At 46.7% G+C, this 12,598-nt stretch overlaps 1 protein-coding gene across 3 annotated transcripts in view; it reads left to right on the top strand.

The window, feature by feature from the left end:
- Nucleotides 1–673: 673 nt before the first annotated feature.
- Nucleotides 674–12,598, top strand: part of NPAS2 (neuronal PAS domain protein 2) — a 105,510-nt gene continuing 93,585 nt past the window's right edge. For all 3 annotated transcript variants that reach the window (XM_064408079.1, XM_064408078.1, XM_064408077.1), the window contains exon 1: nt 674–2,221. In XM_064408079.1, coding sequence (XP_064264149.1) covers nt 1,923–2,221 — 299 coding nt within the window. In that variant the 5' untranslated portion in view covers nt 674–1,922. The remainder of the gene's footprint in view (nt 2,222–12,598) is intronic.

Below are 12,598 nucleotides of genomic sequence, written 5' to 3'. Positions count from 1 at the left end.
ACTCTATTGGAAGAGGCATGGCTGTGCAGTCAGGCCTTTTGGAGGGACACAGCCTGCACCTCCATACGGGGGCTTTCCCTCCCCATCAAAACCCTCCTCTGAACAGAAAAAATACAACTCTTCTGAAAGCATATACTGTATCTCGGAGAAAAACCCCTTCTGCCGGTGAAAGGTGTCTCCCGGCAGTGCCAACAAGCCCCGGGTACACAGGCGGTGCGAGGGCGGCAGCGGGCAATAGCCGGCGAGGCCCGGGGGACGCGGCTCCCGGGGCTGAGCCGGCGGGAGGCGCGGGGAGCGCGGCCGGGAGCGGCGGGCTCTGCCCGAGCCGTGCCCCTGCTTCCCGGCCACTTCTGCCTTCCTTGGGAAAGAAGGGCAACTCCGGAGCCGCCGCCAGAAGCCGGCAGGAGAGCCCGTCGAGGCATGAGCAAGGCTCCGATCGCCAGCTCCTACCGGGCTCGAGCACACCGCCTTCTCCCTTACTGGCCACTTTGCAGGACGAGAGGACGAGTATTACAGAAAAAAAATAAATTTAAAAAAAAAATAAAAAAAAAAAAGGAAGAAGGCGGCAAAATAGGGAATAAAAAGAATGACCTACTTTGAAACAAGAAAAAAAAAAAAAGCGCTCTCTGTCAAGGTTTTGCTCCAATTGCCTGTGCGCCGTTGCATAACCAGATCGGGAGCTGCTGCCTGTGCCCGGCGAGGCCGGGAGCCTGCCCCGGGGCAGCGCGGTGCCGTGCCGCGCTCCGGCCCGGTTCCCGCCGCCACCACCGCCGGGACAGCGGGCACGGACAGGGCGCGGGATCGCCCTCTGAGGCGGGAGCCGAGCGGGGAGGGCATCCCGAGCTCGCCGGGCGGAGCGGCGCAGGGGTCCCGCCGGATCGCCCCGGGAGCCGGGGCCGGGCAGCGGGCGCAGTCCTGCGCGGCGGGGCCGCCGGCGCTCCCGGGGTCAGGCTGCCGCGGCGCCCGCCGGTGCGGAGCGGGGGTATCGCTACAGACATATGTAAACGTGGGCACGCCGGGGTTCGCTCGCGGCGGCAGCGTGAAACCATCCTTGATGTGGGGCTGGCTCTTTGGTTGAGGGCTTTTTTTTTCCCTGCTTCCCCTTTCGTTCTCTTTCCAGCTTCTCCTTTTCTTGGATCCTCGCCTGTCTCCTCCCACAGAACGAGAGAGAGAGAGAGAGAGAGAGAGAAAAAAAAGGTCACGTATGTTTGGAAAAATATGTAGGTCAGTGGAACATTCCCTGCACTTGTGCACAGGAGCCGGGGCGGGAGAGCTCCTCCGCAGCCCTCTCGCTACCCACCGCCCCAGCCCGGCCCTCCCGGCGCCCACCGCGGGTAGGGGGGCGCCGAGCGCCGGGGTCCCTTTCCCCCTCCCTGACCCATTTTGAGCAACACCCTCGCGTTTGGGCAGCCCCCGGCCCTCACCCCCCCCGTAGCTCCCCCCGCTCCCTGCCGGAGAAGGCGACGAGCGGCGGAGGAAACCGGCACGGGAGATCCTCTGCCGCCGGCGCCGCGGCTGCGCCCATGGGCGCGGGGCGCGGGGCGCGCCCCCGCAGAGCCGCCGGCTGAGGGCGCGGGGCGGTGGCCCGGCGGCGGGGGCAGGCGAGGGGAGGCGGCGGCGGGCGGCGATGAAGGGCCGGCGGAGAGGATGCCCCCGCCTCGCCCGCCGGGCTCCAACTTCGCGGAGAACTATCGGCCCCGCAGCCCCCGCACCCGCCCTGCCTCTCCAGGCCGCGCGTCCAACTTAATGCCCCAGCGGGAGCCCCAGCCAGCAGCCCCTCCGGCCTCTGGCCTCCGCACTCCCCCGCAGCAGCCCGGGCTCCCGGCGGCCTCCCGGTGCCGGCGGAGCCCCTGGCCCCGGCGCGCGTGGGTCCCGCGGCGCCCGGGGCGGCGGCAGAGCGGCATGCGGCGGCCCCGCGCACCATGAGACAGGGCACCGGCACCGGCGGCAGGCAGGAGGCGGGCAGCGTCCCCGGCTCCTCGTCGGCGAGGAAGAGTTTGCCGGCTCCCGAGGCCGGCCTCCTGCGCGGCTGGAGCAGCGGCGGCCGCTGCCGCAACGGCACCGGGAGGCACCGGAAAAGCGGCGGCATCCAGCTCGGCGGCACCGGCACCGGCGGCGGTTCCCGCGCCCAGGTGGCCACCGCGGACAGCAGCAGCAGCAGCGGCGGCGGCGGCGGCGGCTGGGACTTCCCCGCCGCGCTCCCGCAGCACCGGCACCCCAGGTAACGCGGCCGTGCGGCCCCGACCCTGCCTCCGTCCCGTGGGCGCCCACCCGCGACACCCGCCCGGGGGGCGCCCGCCCGGGGCACACGCGCGGGATGCTCGGCCACGCGTGACCCCCGCGGCGGCGGCGGCGGGGTCAGCTCCGCGGGGGTCACGGACTGCCCGCTGGTGCGGGTGGCGTGGCTCTGCCGCGGGAAAGTTTCCGTGGGGAGCCCGCCTGTGTGCGGCGGGTCTGTCCCGGCCGGGCTGGCGGGGTCCGGCCGGCGGGCCCCTCCGTTTGGAAAATAAGTTGCCCCCTAAGCAGTCCTCCTCGCCATCTCGTTTTGGTGTGGTTGGACCCTTCCTGACTTTGGGGGTTCCTACAAGCTAGACTGGAACAGGGTCTGCGATGCGACCGGGCGGTGTTTGCTCACGGAAAACTTCCAGTCGGACCAGTGGGGATTTTGAATGGGTGAAGGCTCCGGGGGGGAGCAGGGGTTGTGTCGAGTGCTGGGAGAGCCGTGCTGCTGCAGCAGCCCTGCGCAGAACTCCCCTCCCGCGTCTTTGCATCCGTGTGTGGAACGGGTAAACCTTAAATTTGAATACACGGCTGAACGGCAGCACCGGCCTCACACGGAGTTGTGCCGTGGTGTTTTCCTCTATGGTCACTAGCCTGATTTGTCAATTAACAAGCACGCTCATCCAGAAACTTTGCTCCGACTCCCTGGCTGTCTACAGGATGGCAGCTTACTTTCACTCAAGTGACTCAGAAATAATTAGTGGTTATAAGCGTTACAGCCAGCAGAGGAACTTGGATTTTTTCATGGCGCTAAACCTCCAGAAGGGCTGTAGGGATCTCTCAGATGGGCACAGCCAACCTGAGCATTCAGTTCAACAAGTGGTTGCCTCTTGAAGTGGAAAATTATCTCATATACCCCAGTGTGAGATGCTAATGCCCTAAACTGTGGGTTTAGTTTGTTTGGTGGTGCTAAATAATTAAGAGTTCACAGTGTCCAGACATAGCCAGCTCATCCACTGATCCACGTCTGATTCGAGAGCTATCAGCTGGTGGAGGGCCCAATCCTGCATACATTTCAGTAGATGAATATGAGCACAGGGTTGCTCTGCAGAGATGACCAGGAGCATTTGGAGAATGTGATAGCCAAACTGTACATTATTTCACTGAAGATGTGAAAATGAATATTTTCTAGAACTAGGTATGTGACATCAGGGTGATTCCCCAAACTGGAAGCACTTCTGTGCCCTGCACCAAAGCTTGAAGACACTGAGCTTTCCTAAATTAGTTTTCCCTCACAAATAAAGGTGCCTTCCTGTACATTTGCATGGTTGAATCCACAGAATTATGATTTTTTTTGCCCAAATCTCTACCCTGAAGCATGCAAGAACCCTTGAAGGAGTTGTTTTTTTCATCATAGGCAGCAATGCTGTCTGCAGTTAAAATTAGCTAGTGCTTTCTAGTACAATGCTTTGCTGTCAGGTGATTATGCATTAGCTAAGCTTAAAACTAGGCTGGTATTTTCCAGGTTGAGTGTCTGCTGAAGACAAGACTGTCTTTGGGAAGTTTCAGATTAAGTGGTTTGATTATTTCTGAGAACATGGTAAGACGTAAACTTGTTCTTTGACCACATATTTGATGAAGATGGTTTAGGTATACGTCCTGCATTAGGAGACCTTGATCTGTCTGGGAGTCTGAATTTTTTCACTATGCTAAGAAACACTTTCTTTGAGACTTAAATTCTTGTGGCATCGTGTTTTGGAGCAGGGAAAAGATATTTTGCTTGGGATCATCTTGCGACGGGGGTGTGCCTTTTGTTTATCTTCTGAGAATCTTCCAGAATTTCTCTCCATATAATTTTATCACGATGCTCAGGGCATGTGCTCTTGGGAGAGGACTTGTTGTGGGCTTGACCACTGCACTCAAGTGAAGATGTTCTCAGCACTAGGCATGCTGAGCATCCCAGCACTGTTAGGAGCTGAGCTACTGCTCCTCTTTCTGGGAAGGATGAGAGCACTCCAGCTGGTGGCTGATGGGCTGAGTGGACTTTGCCCCCAGTTATTCTTCCAGGGTGTTGCTTCTACAGTGGGCACAGGAGGGAGAATTGAAGACTTTCTCAACTGTGTCTTTGGTGGCAAAGTGTGCCTGGTGATGCCATGGAAGGGTGAAGGAGGAAACTGCTTAATTCACCTGCATGGTGGCAAGAAATTGTGGGACTAGGACTGTCTCACTTCTAAGAAGTACTGGTGATGGATATGTAGAGAAATTGAGGAGCAGAGAATTGAGACAAAGGATTTGTGGGGTCATAGATGACAAATCTTGGGAACAAGGTGAAGGGAACTGTAGATAGAGGTGGTGAACCCAGGCCAAGAGAAGGAATGGTGGAAAGAAGGAAGTTGACACTTGTTGTGTACAGGGACAGGAGATCTGAGCATGCAAAAACACAATGGTTTCCATTCTTTCAATGATGTGGGCATGGTACTACTACTTTTTCATCCTTCTCATTTTCCTCCCCACACTGCCTGCTGTGTTTCTCAGCCCCTGCTTCTGCTTCTTTGCCTCTCTCCTGGATTGGTAAATGTCATACAGTTAAAAATACAGCCAAATGTCATACAGTTAAAAATACAGCCAAATACACATTTCATGTGCATTTAATTGCTTTTCTCTCTGTCTTGGATGAACTTAGGTAACTTCCATTTGTGTTTACAGTTTTGTGTCTAGAAGCTCTTAGGGGAGATACACTTGAATTGCCGATTTTGTAGAGGGATCATTATCTGTATAAAAAAATAATTTTCCTGGATTTAGCTTAACTGTCTGTCAATCCTTGATCTTAATAAAACTTCGTGAAAAGGTAGGCTGAGGCCATGCAAATATTTGTATTTTAGCTAATTTAATTCAGTGGGTAATCTGCATCAGCTGATAGACTGATTTCATGAGTCTGACTACTGAAGTTTGAAAAGGAAACACCATGTAATACCATTTAAGCAGAATGCATAGATGGTGGTGGATTTATTTGGGCACTGCTGGTTTTTGGGAGGGACTAAAGCCATTGTGACATGCTATGGGACACAGAATATAAACATATATATATATATATGTATGTAAAACAGTATATTGGCAGCTGAATTCAAAAATACAAGAGCTGCAGGGCAGGAAAGGCAAGGGGGTCACAAGGGATGTGGGCCATGTAGGCTCATGCTCTGAAGAAGGAGCTGAGAAGCTGCAGATGTGGTTCATTCTCTGCTCCTTGCATTCATCTTGTGGTGGCTCAGGGATGTTGGCAGATTAGATTGAGGGATTTAGGGGAATGGCTTTCTTGGCCTCGTCCACATAAATTTGATGTACATTTTGGGGATAAAAGGATAAATATTGGTTTTTATGCTTCTTTTCCTCTGTCTTTTCTCCCTGAAGGCAAACCATGAGGCACAGCTCAGTCCAACCAAAATGCTGGTTGTAATTACACTTTGGTAAAGACACTTCTCTTGCTTTGTCCAAGTACCATGGCAGAAATCAGTGTTTATTGCAGGCTGCCTGCCACGTTTGGGAAGAATGGTCTTACGCATCCCCAGTGCTGGTTTTAATCCTGCTCTGGTCTGAAAATTCACCTGTGACTTCAGCAAAATAAAGCCCTCCCAAAACTTAGGTCACTGGTGAGCTTGGACCTTTGTTACTACGAAAAAGTATTGCCATACTATAGTACCAGTATTATAGTAGCCCATCTGCCTGCTGTTTCTTGTCCTCTCCTTTACTTGCAGGTACTTTGAGGCAATGCCATCTCTTTCTCCTGTGTCTGTGTGGCAGGTAGCATGCCTTGAGCAGCAAGATACTCCAAAAATGACCATGTAAATGGTGGGAAATGGTGGTTATCTAACCTTCTACTTGGGCACGAGTCTATGTAAAACAGCTGGGCTTCTGCTGGCCTGATTATGACAGAAGGTGTTTTTCAGCTGTTTTATTACCGTTCTTAGGGATCTGCATAAAATAGAAGATTTCTAGCCAAGTGAAATGATGATACAGGGAAAAAAAATAGAGGATGTGTATGTACATTTGATATCAGAACTGAAACTTGGAAATTCAGTTATGAAACCTCTAATTTCAAAATGTACAGGAAGTGCTGGCATGACAAAGTGTCATCTACTGGGGCATTTCAATCAGCCTTTCTCCTTGAGTATCTTCATGTGATATAAATGTAATATGCATGTCAGTTTGAAAATAAGTAGAAGGAAATATATTTATAATCAAATAAAGTAATTGCTACTGGTCACTGAAGGTGAAGCCAAAGCTTAGACAAAATCTTCTGTGGACAACTCAGAAAGAAAAAAATCAATGCAATGTGCAGGTGTGAGTTAAAAACCAAAGGGAAATAGAACATTAAGATTGTTTTTAAAAGGATGGAAAATAATAAAAAAGAATCCTCATTATTTCACTGTAGCAGCTGTAATGTGCTGTATCTTCAGTGTCCTGTGCTGTTGATTCCCCCACATAGAGATGGATAATGGTGAGGGAGAAGGTTTGGAGGGACGTAGCAAAGGTGATCAGAGAAACACAGTGACTCCTGTCTCAGGACTGACAATGCTGATAAAGTGATGCCACAAACATCTGTAAAATTAAGCAAAGCATGGAGACGGAAACCAGGAATGACTGATCACAGCCACAGCAGCAGAGGGCACTGGGCAGGCAGTTGCAGGAATGGAAACAAAAGGAGATTGCTCTTCACATGGCGTGGTCAGACTGCTGAGCTCCTCACCACAGGATGTGGATACTGAGAGGTTACATCAGCTAATGAGGTGACTGGATGAGTTCATGGAAGAGAAATCCATCAAGGGCTATTAAATTTAAAACCACTGCCTCTGGCATAGGAAGTTTTGAGCTGCATATTTTGGAAGCTTGGTGAGTATCCTGAAGAAATACCACCACTGGTTTGCCTTGTTTTTATACTTGCTCCTCAGCACCTGTGTCTGGCCATGGCTGAGAGGGGCTGCTGAGCCAGGTGGTCTCCCTGTGTCCTCTGCAAAACAAAGTGGACCAGTATCTGACCCCCTCAGTTCCCAAGGCCGAGATGCTTCTGGTGGCTTGCACCCTCCCTGCTCAGAGCTGGCTCCATTACCACAGATCTGCCATGGAACAGGCTGGCTGGGAGGAGCTAGTTGAAGTGCTCTGAAGAATAGCCAAGGCATGGTGCAGAACTGTACCCCAAAAAGCAGTGTACACTGCTTGAGCGCCCTCCGTGGTGTCCTGTTGTGGAGCTGTGCAGTCGTGGTGAGGATTATTTTCTCGGGTTCAAGTAGGTTCAGAAAGCAGTTCATTCAGGGAAGCAATCCCACCTGAAGGCACTGAATAACGAGATACAATGCCTGGCTGAAGAAGTCCCTGCTGGGAGACTGTAATACTGCTACATGCCTGCCCTGCTGACACAGGCTTCCCCAGCCTTCCCTGCTGCCTGGTATCAGGGAGAGGATTCAGGGCAAGGTGGTCATCTTCCCTGACGAGGTGTTGCTGTAGTTAAAGTTTCATCTGTCTCTACAAGACCAGGCTTTGACATTCTGAACTGAGAATGAGAGGACTGGGAATTAAATTTCTTCAGCTATCCACTGAATTTAAGCACTGGTTAAAACAGAAATGTTGTGTTGACTGCTGTTTACTAAACCAGACAATTTGCTTAATCATCTGAAAGGCAGATTTTAAAGCCATGGATTGCATTTACAGCGGCTGTGCTAAACCAAAGGCTGTATTGCTGTTCACTCAAGCAGTGGTCAAAGCACAATGGATTAAAACACAGCTCACACTTGGTATTTTGCTGGCTTTTGGATGAGGTCTATTGCTATTAAAACAACAAGCACCGATCCCAAACTCGGCAATGTTTTAAGTCCTTCTGGTAGTTTCCTAAAATTTCCAGACGCTAACTGATACAGAAGCTCCAGTGCAGCACTTAATGGAGCTCACAACTGCCTAGCTGTATATTTTTGGGCTACCTTATGTAATAAAATGGCAGGCCCTTGCACTGCCTGCACAAACAAGGTTGCATAAGCAGCCTGGGGAAACAACCGGAGCTCCAAGAGCCCTCCTGAATCCTGCACGTCTTCTTTGATCTCATTTAGCATTATTTAATAAGCAATATTAACCTTTTCCTCTCTTCCCCCTTAAATTATCTAGAACCAGTGATACTGACTTAATTTAATGCACAGGCCTGACTTTTTAGAGAACTCATCAAACTTTCCAGTCAATTGAGCAGCCTGATGTCTGGGTAGCCTTGAGTTTTCTGTAATCAGCACTCAATCTAGTTAAAAATAAAAAGACATTAAAAACAAAGCCTTGAACAGGAAAGTACTTGTTTTTCACTCTCATTTCTAATTTGGTAACCAGTCTTAAAGTTCATCACTATGGTTTGTTCTGTCAAGGGATAAACAATTTATTATTCAAGCAGCTTTGGCGTTTTTTTCCTTTAAAAACAGACAATACTATTCAACCATTGGGAAGAAAACCAGCACAAGAAAATTGTAATCAATTTTAACAGTCTTGCAGATGGCAATGAATTTCTTTAAGCATAATGTTAGCCCTGCAAACAGTAATAATTGAGTTTGATCATTTATTATCCTTTTATCATCAATAAGCAGGCCAGACTGTTTTTGTCTTGATTCCCTCTGTTAGGTGTGTCAAATTTTTAAGCTGGAGAACAATTTTAATAAGGCAGCTTCCACCTGTAATCTCTAAATCAACAGGTGGATGTAACTGTGCAAAACTTGAGCATTCCTGGCTATCTGATTGAGTCAGTGGCTGAATAAATCTGACTTTGAACATGTCCTAGACTTCTTGGTTTGGGTGGGACACCTCTCATTAATACTTTGGGAGAATTGACATATTTCCCATGTTATGCATAAGAACGGTAGGCTTGCAAAATCTAGTCAATAATAAATACTGTGTGCAGCATGATCAGCTAGAGATAGGATATTTCTCTCTTATTTCTAATTCTCATTCTCAAAATATCTAATATTCTAATTCTCTCTCAAAATATCTGCCTTGGTGTTTTTATTGGTAATTCTATGGATTTTACTTGTGGCATTTTGTCTGTTCCTGGTTGACATATAAAACAGGAAAAGATATTAAACTGGGGGCTTTGCATTAGACATACCCACATTCCAGTTACACTTCCAGCGAGGGTTCCTTTAGTTTATAATTTATAAAGAGGAAGACAGCTATATTATTTCTACATGGACCATTAAGGCCACCATTTACTCAGGCAAAATCTTCATCCTGTTCATCAGATAAAAAACGAGTTGTTATAATTTGCTTTATCTTTGGCTATGAGGATGAGAAGAATATTTTATTCTCCAATCTACTTTTTAAGGCTTTTTGTTTTTTCATATAGTAATACAATATTTGCGAAAGATAGTTTCACATAAACAGCCTCATCAAACAATAGTTCTGTAAAGCAGCTGGGTGCATTTCCAACAATTTCAGCAAGAGCAAGACTGATAAAAAATAAATAGGTCACTCATAGTCATTCCTGTATTTATATTTTTTTTATAAGAAGGACTGAAGAATCTTCTTTGTTTCTGGGCTGTCACTGGAGTCGATGGAAGCTTTGCTGGAATAATTCTGGGCCTTTAATTTGATTGTTTGTAGAGTAGCACCAGTCATTTTTTTTTCCATCTTTTTTCTTTCTTTCCAGCACAAAGGACCTTATTGTCAGCTGACGCACACTGATGTAACTCAGCTCGTTGTAGCAATTACATTTATACTGCCTGGCTTCTAACATCCGTATTTATTCAAAAATGCATCATCTTTTTCAACAACAGAATATCTTGTTATATCTTGCTGTTATTCAAGTATAACAAATGAAGCTGCATTTGGTGCCTGTCCTGCTTTCCTCATTAAGGCAAAACTTCCACTCCCATTAAGGCAAAAATCAAGGAGAGTTGGGCTTACAGAAAATTACTGACTTGAGTTTCTAAAAGGTCTAAACTTTCTCACTTTCTGGGTTTGATTTTTTTTATTTAATTTTAAATTTTTATCTCACCTTGTATTCTAACTCTTCCCTCTCCTTTTATATTTCTGGTTTTGAATCTTTAGCTTCTTTTACTAGGATCTTTTTTCTTTTTACTTCTCTCAGGTCTTAGCACCTTCTACTTTCCACCTTGCCCTCCCCTCCTTTCTTCTCTCCTCTTACTTGTCTCGCACTCTCTTTCAGTCTGCTATTCTCACCTTCACTGACTACGGCACTGTAAAAAGTTGATATTCATCATACATGTTTCCAGGAATTTCATTTAGGTTGTTTAGACCCCTTCTATGTTCAGGTGCTTATTTTAAGGTACTTGCCTTAGGGCAAAGCAGCAGTTTGTAAGATTGGTGATCCAGGCAGAGATTTATTTGCACAATATTCATCTCAGTAATCCTTCCTCTTCTTCTGGGTAGAATCCTAGAATTTCCTCTGAAGTATTGATGCAGGGTTTCAGTAAATTGAGTTTTGGACTGATAAAATAAATATTTGGCATAGTATTGCAGTCAGAAAAAAATACTTGCGGATTTTGAAATCTGTGTAAAAGGGGTTTTGTTGAGGGTGACAAAACTGGAAATCTCCAGAGAAATGGGTTTTATTCATAATTCTTCTGCTGTGCAATGTTATGAGCTTAGACCACATACATAATGCTTTCTGTGCATCACTTCTCTGATCTGTAAACTAGGACAGCTTTTCAGAGTATTGTAGGGTCTGAACAATTCTGGGTGCCAGTCATAACCAGGTGTCAGAGGGGGGCATGAAGCAGGGGCTCTGGGATGCTAAATAGGCCATTGAGAGGAGCAGGAGGAGCTACAGTAAGGGGTTTTTTGGGTGTTGATCCACCTCTGTGATTAGGATGCATCAGGCACTACCTTGTCACTTTGCTTCCAGCTGTGCAGCGCCTGATGGATTTGGAGCTCTCCCTGGATGTCCCAGCTCCATTGGTTTCCTGCACAGTGGCTTGGGTGCCCCCCTCACCCTGCTACCTCTTAATTGTTTTTATTTTTCAGATGGAAAGCATTTGGAGAGTGACAAGTATTGTTATTTTCTTGCAAGTCTGACTTTGTCACAAGGCCTAATTCATGCTTGTGAAATAAATAGTAGGTATATGCTTCTTAATGTATAGTGTAGCATTTCAAGCTAAAGTTATCAGCTTTCTGCTTCTCAGCATCTGGATCCCTGCAGACATACTTCTTAAAGTAAAAGGCATAACACTAAACTCGCTTATTCTCCCTTAAACAAGCAAATGCATTTTCTCTTACGGGAATGATAAAAAAAATAATTTTTCATGGTGCCCAATTGCCTGTTATTCTGGCAAATCTAAAATGAATCAAAAACTGCAGGCTATATATAGAGAGTAATGACAGTTAAAGAAGCATTTCTTCTTTGATGCAATTTCTGTTTGATTTTCTTAAAACCCTCCTCTTCCAAAGACCCATTTCCACTACATCTGAACAATAGATTTATTGTTGTCAACTGAGTGAGAAATTTGATAAAGATAGCTTTTCTATTTCCATTAAAAATAGATGATTTTTCAGAGGACTGAAGGATGTAAGTTCAATTTTTAAGTCTGAATTTCACATTTCATTTGACCAGTATATAATATATATATTTTCAAAGTCCTGATTGGCATTAGACTTGGCATATTTCTGTGCATATTTTTTCTTGCCATATTTTTTCTCAGTGTGAAACTATTAGAGGGTCATTGCTCTGGTTAATGAAAGAGGGCTGACATTCCTTGTAAGTTGTGAGTGTTTAAATATTCCTCTATGCAAATTTTCCCCTTTAATGAAAAAGTTTAAAGAGACATCTTAAAAAATTATTTAACAGTGTTGAAAAATTCAGGTTACATTCATTCAAAATCTATAATATCCTGTGGTATGAGGTGATGACGTATTCCAAATTTGCTACTGTATAATTAAGAGGGGATTCCATATAGGAGATGTAAGCATAAAAATTGGGTATGGCTCTTCACGATACTGCTGGTTTTGCTGCTGAATTCTTCAGTAGTTTTGTGAGAGTGTATAATCAGTTACGCTTGTGCTGATTTAATCAATTATTCTTGTGCACAAACAAACAAACACACACACACAAAACCCAGCTAATTTCAGACTGTCTTTGAAACATCAGAACTAGAGATTCACTTACAATGAAAGAAAATATTATTTTCAAGCCCCTAGAACGATTTTAAAAATGGCAAAGATATATTTGGGAACTATCATACTTTTGGGTACTAGCAGCTGTATATCCTTATGCAAAAGTGGATTTGGCTGAAAGACCAATTCATAAATATTGTGTTTGAAGATTGCAGCAAGCTTTCATATTTGCAAGACATAATGTAAAACGTGCAACATTTTTTTCTTTGCTCCAAGAAGTCTGAGTTTA

Source organism: Passer domesticus, chromosome 2 (assembly GCF_036417665.1).
Source record: "Passer domesticus isolate bPasDom1 chromosome 2, bPasDom1.hap1, whole genome shotgun sequence".
Taxonomy (NCBI): domain Eukaryota; kingdom Metazoa; phylum Chordata; class Aves; order Passeriformes; family Passeridae; genus Passer; species Passer domesticus.
The sequence above is the reverse complement of the archived record's forward strand: the minus strand, read 5'-3'. Positions and strand labels throughout refer to the sequence as shown.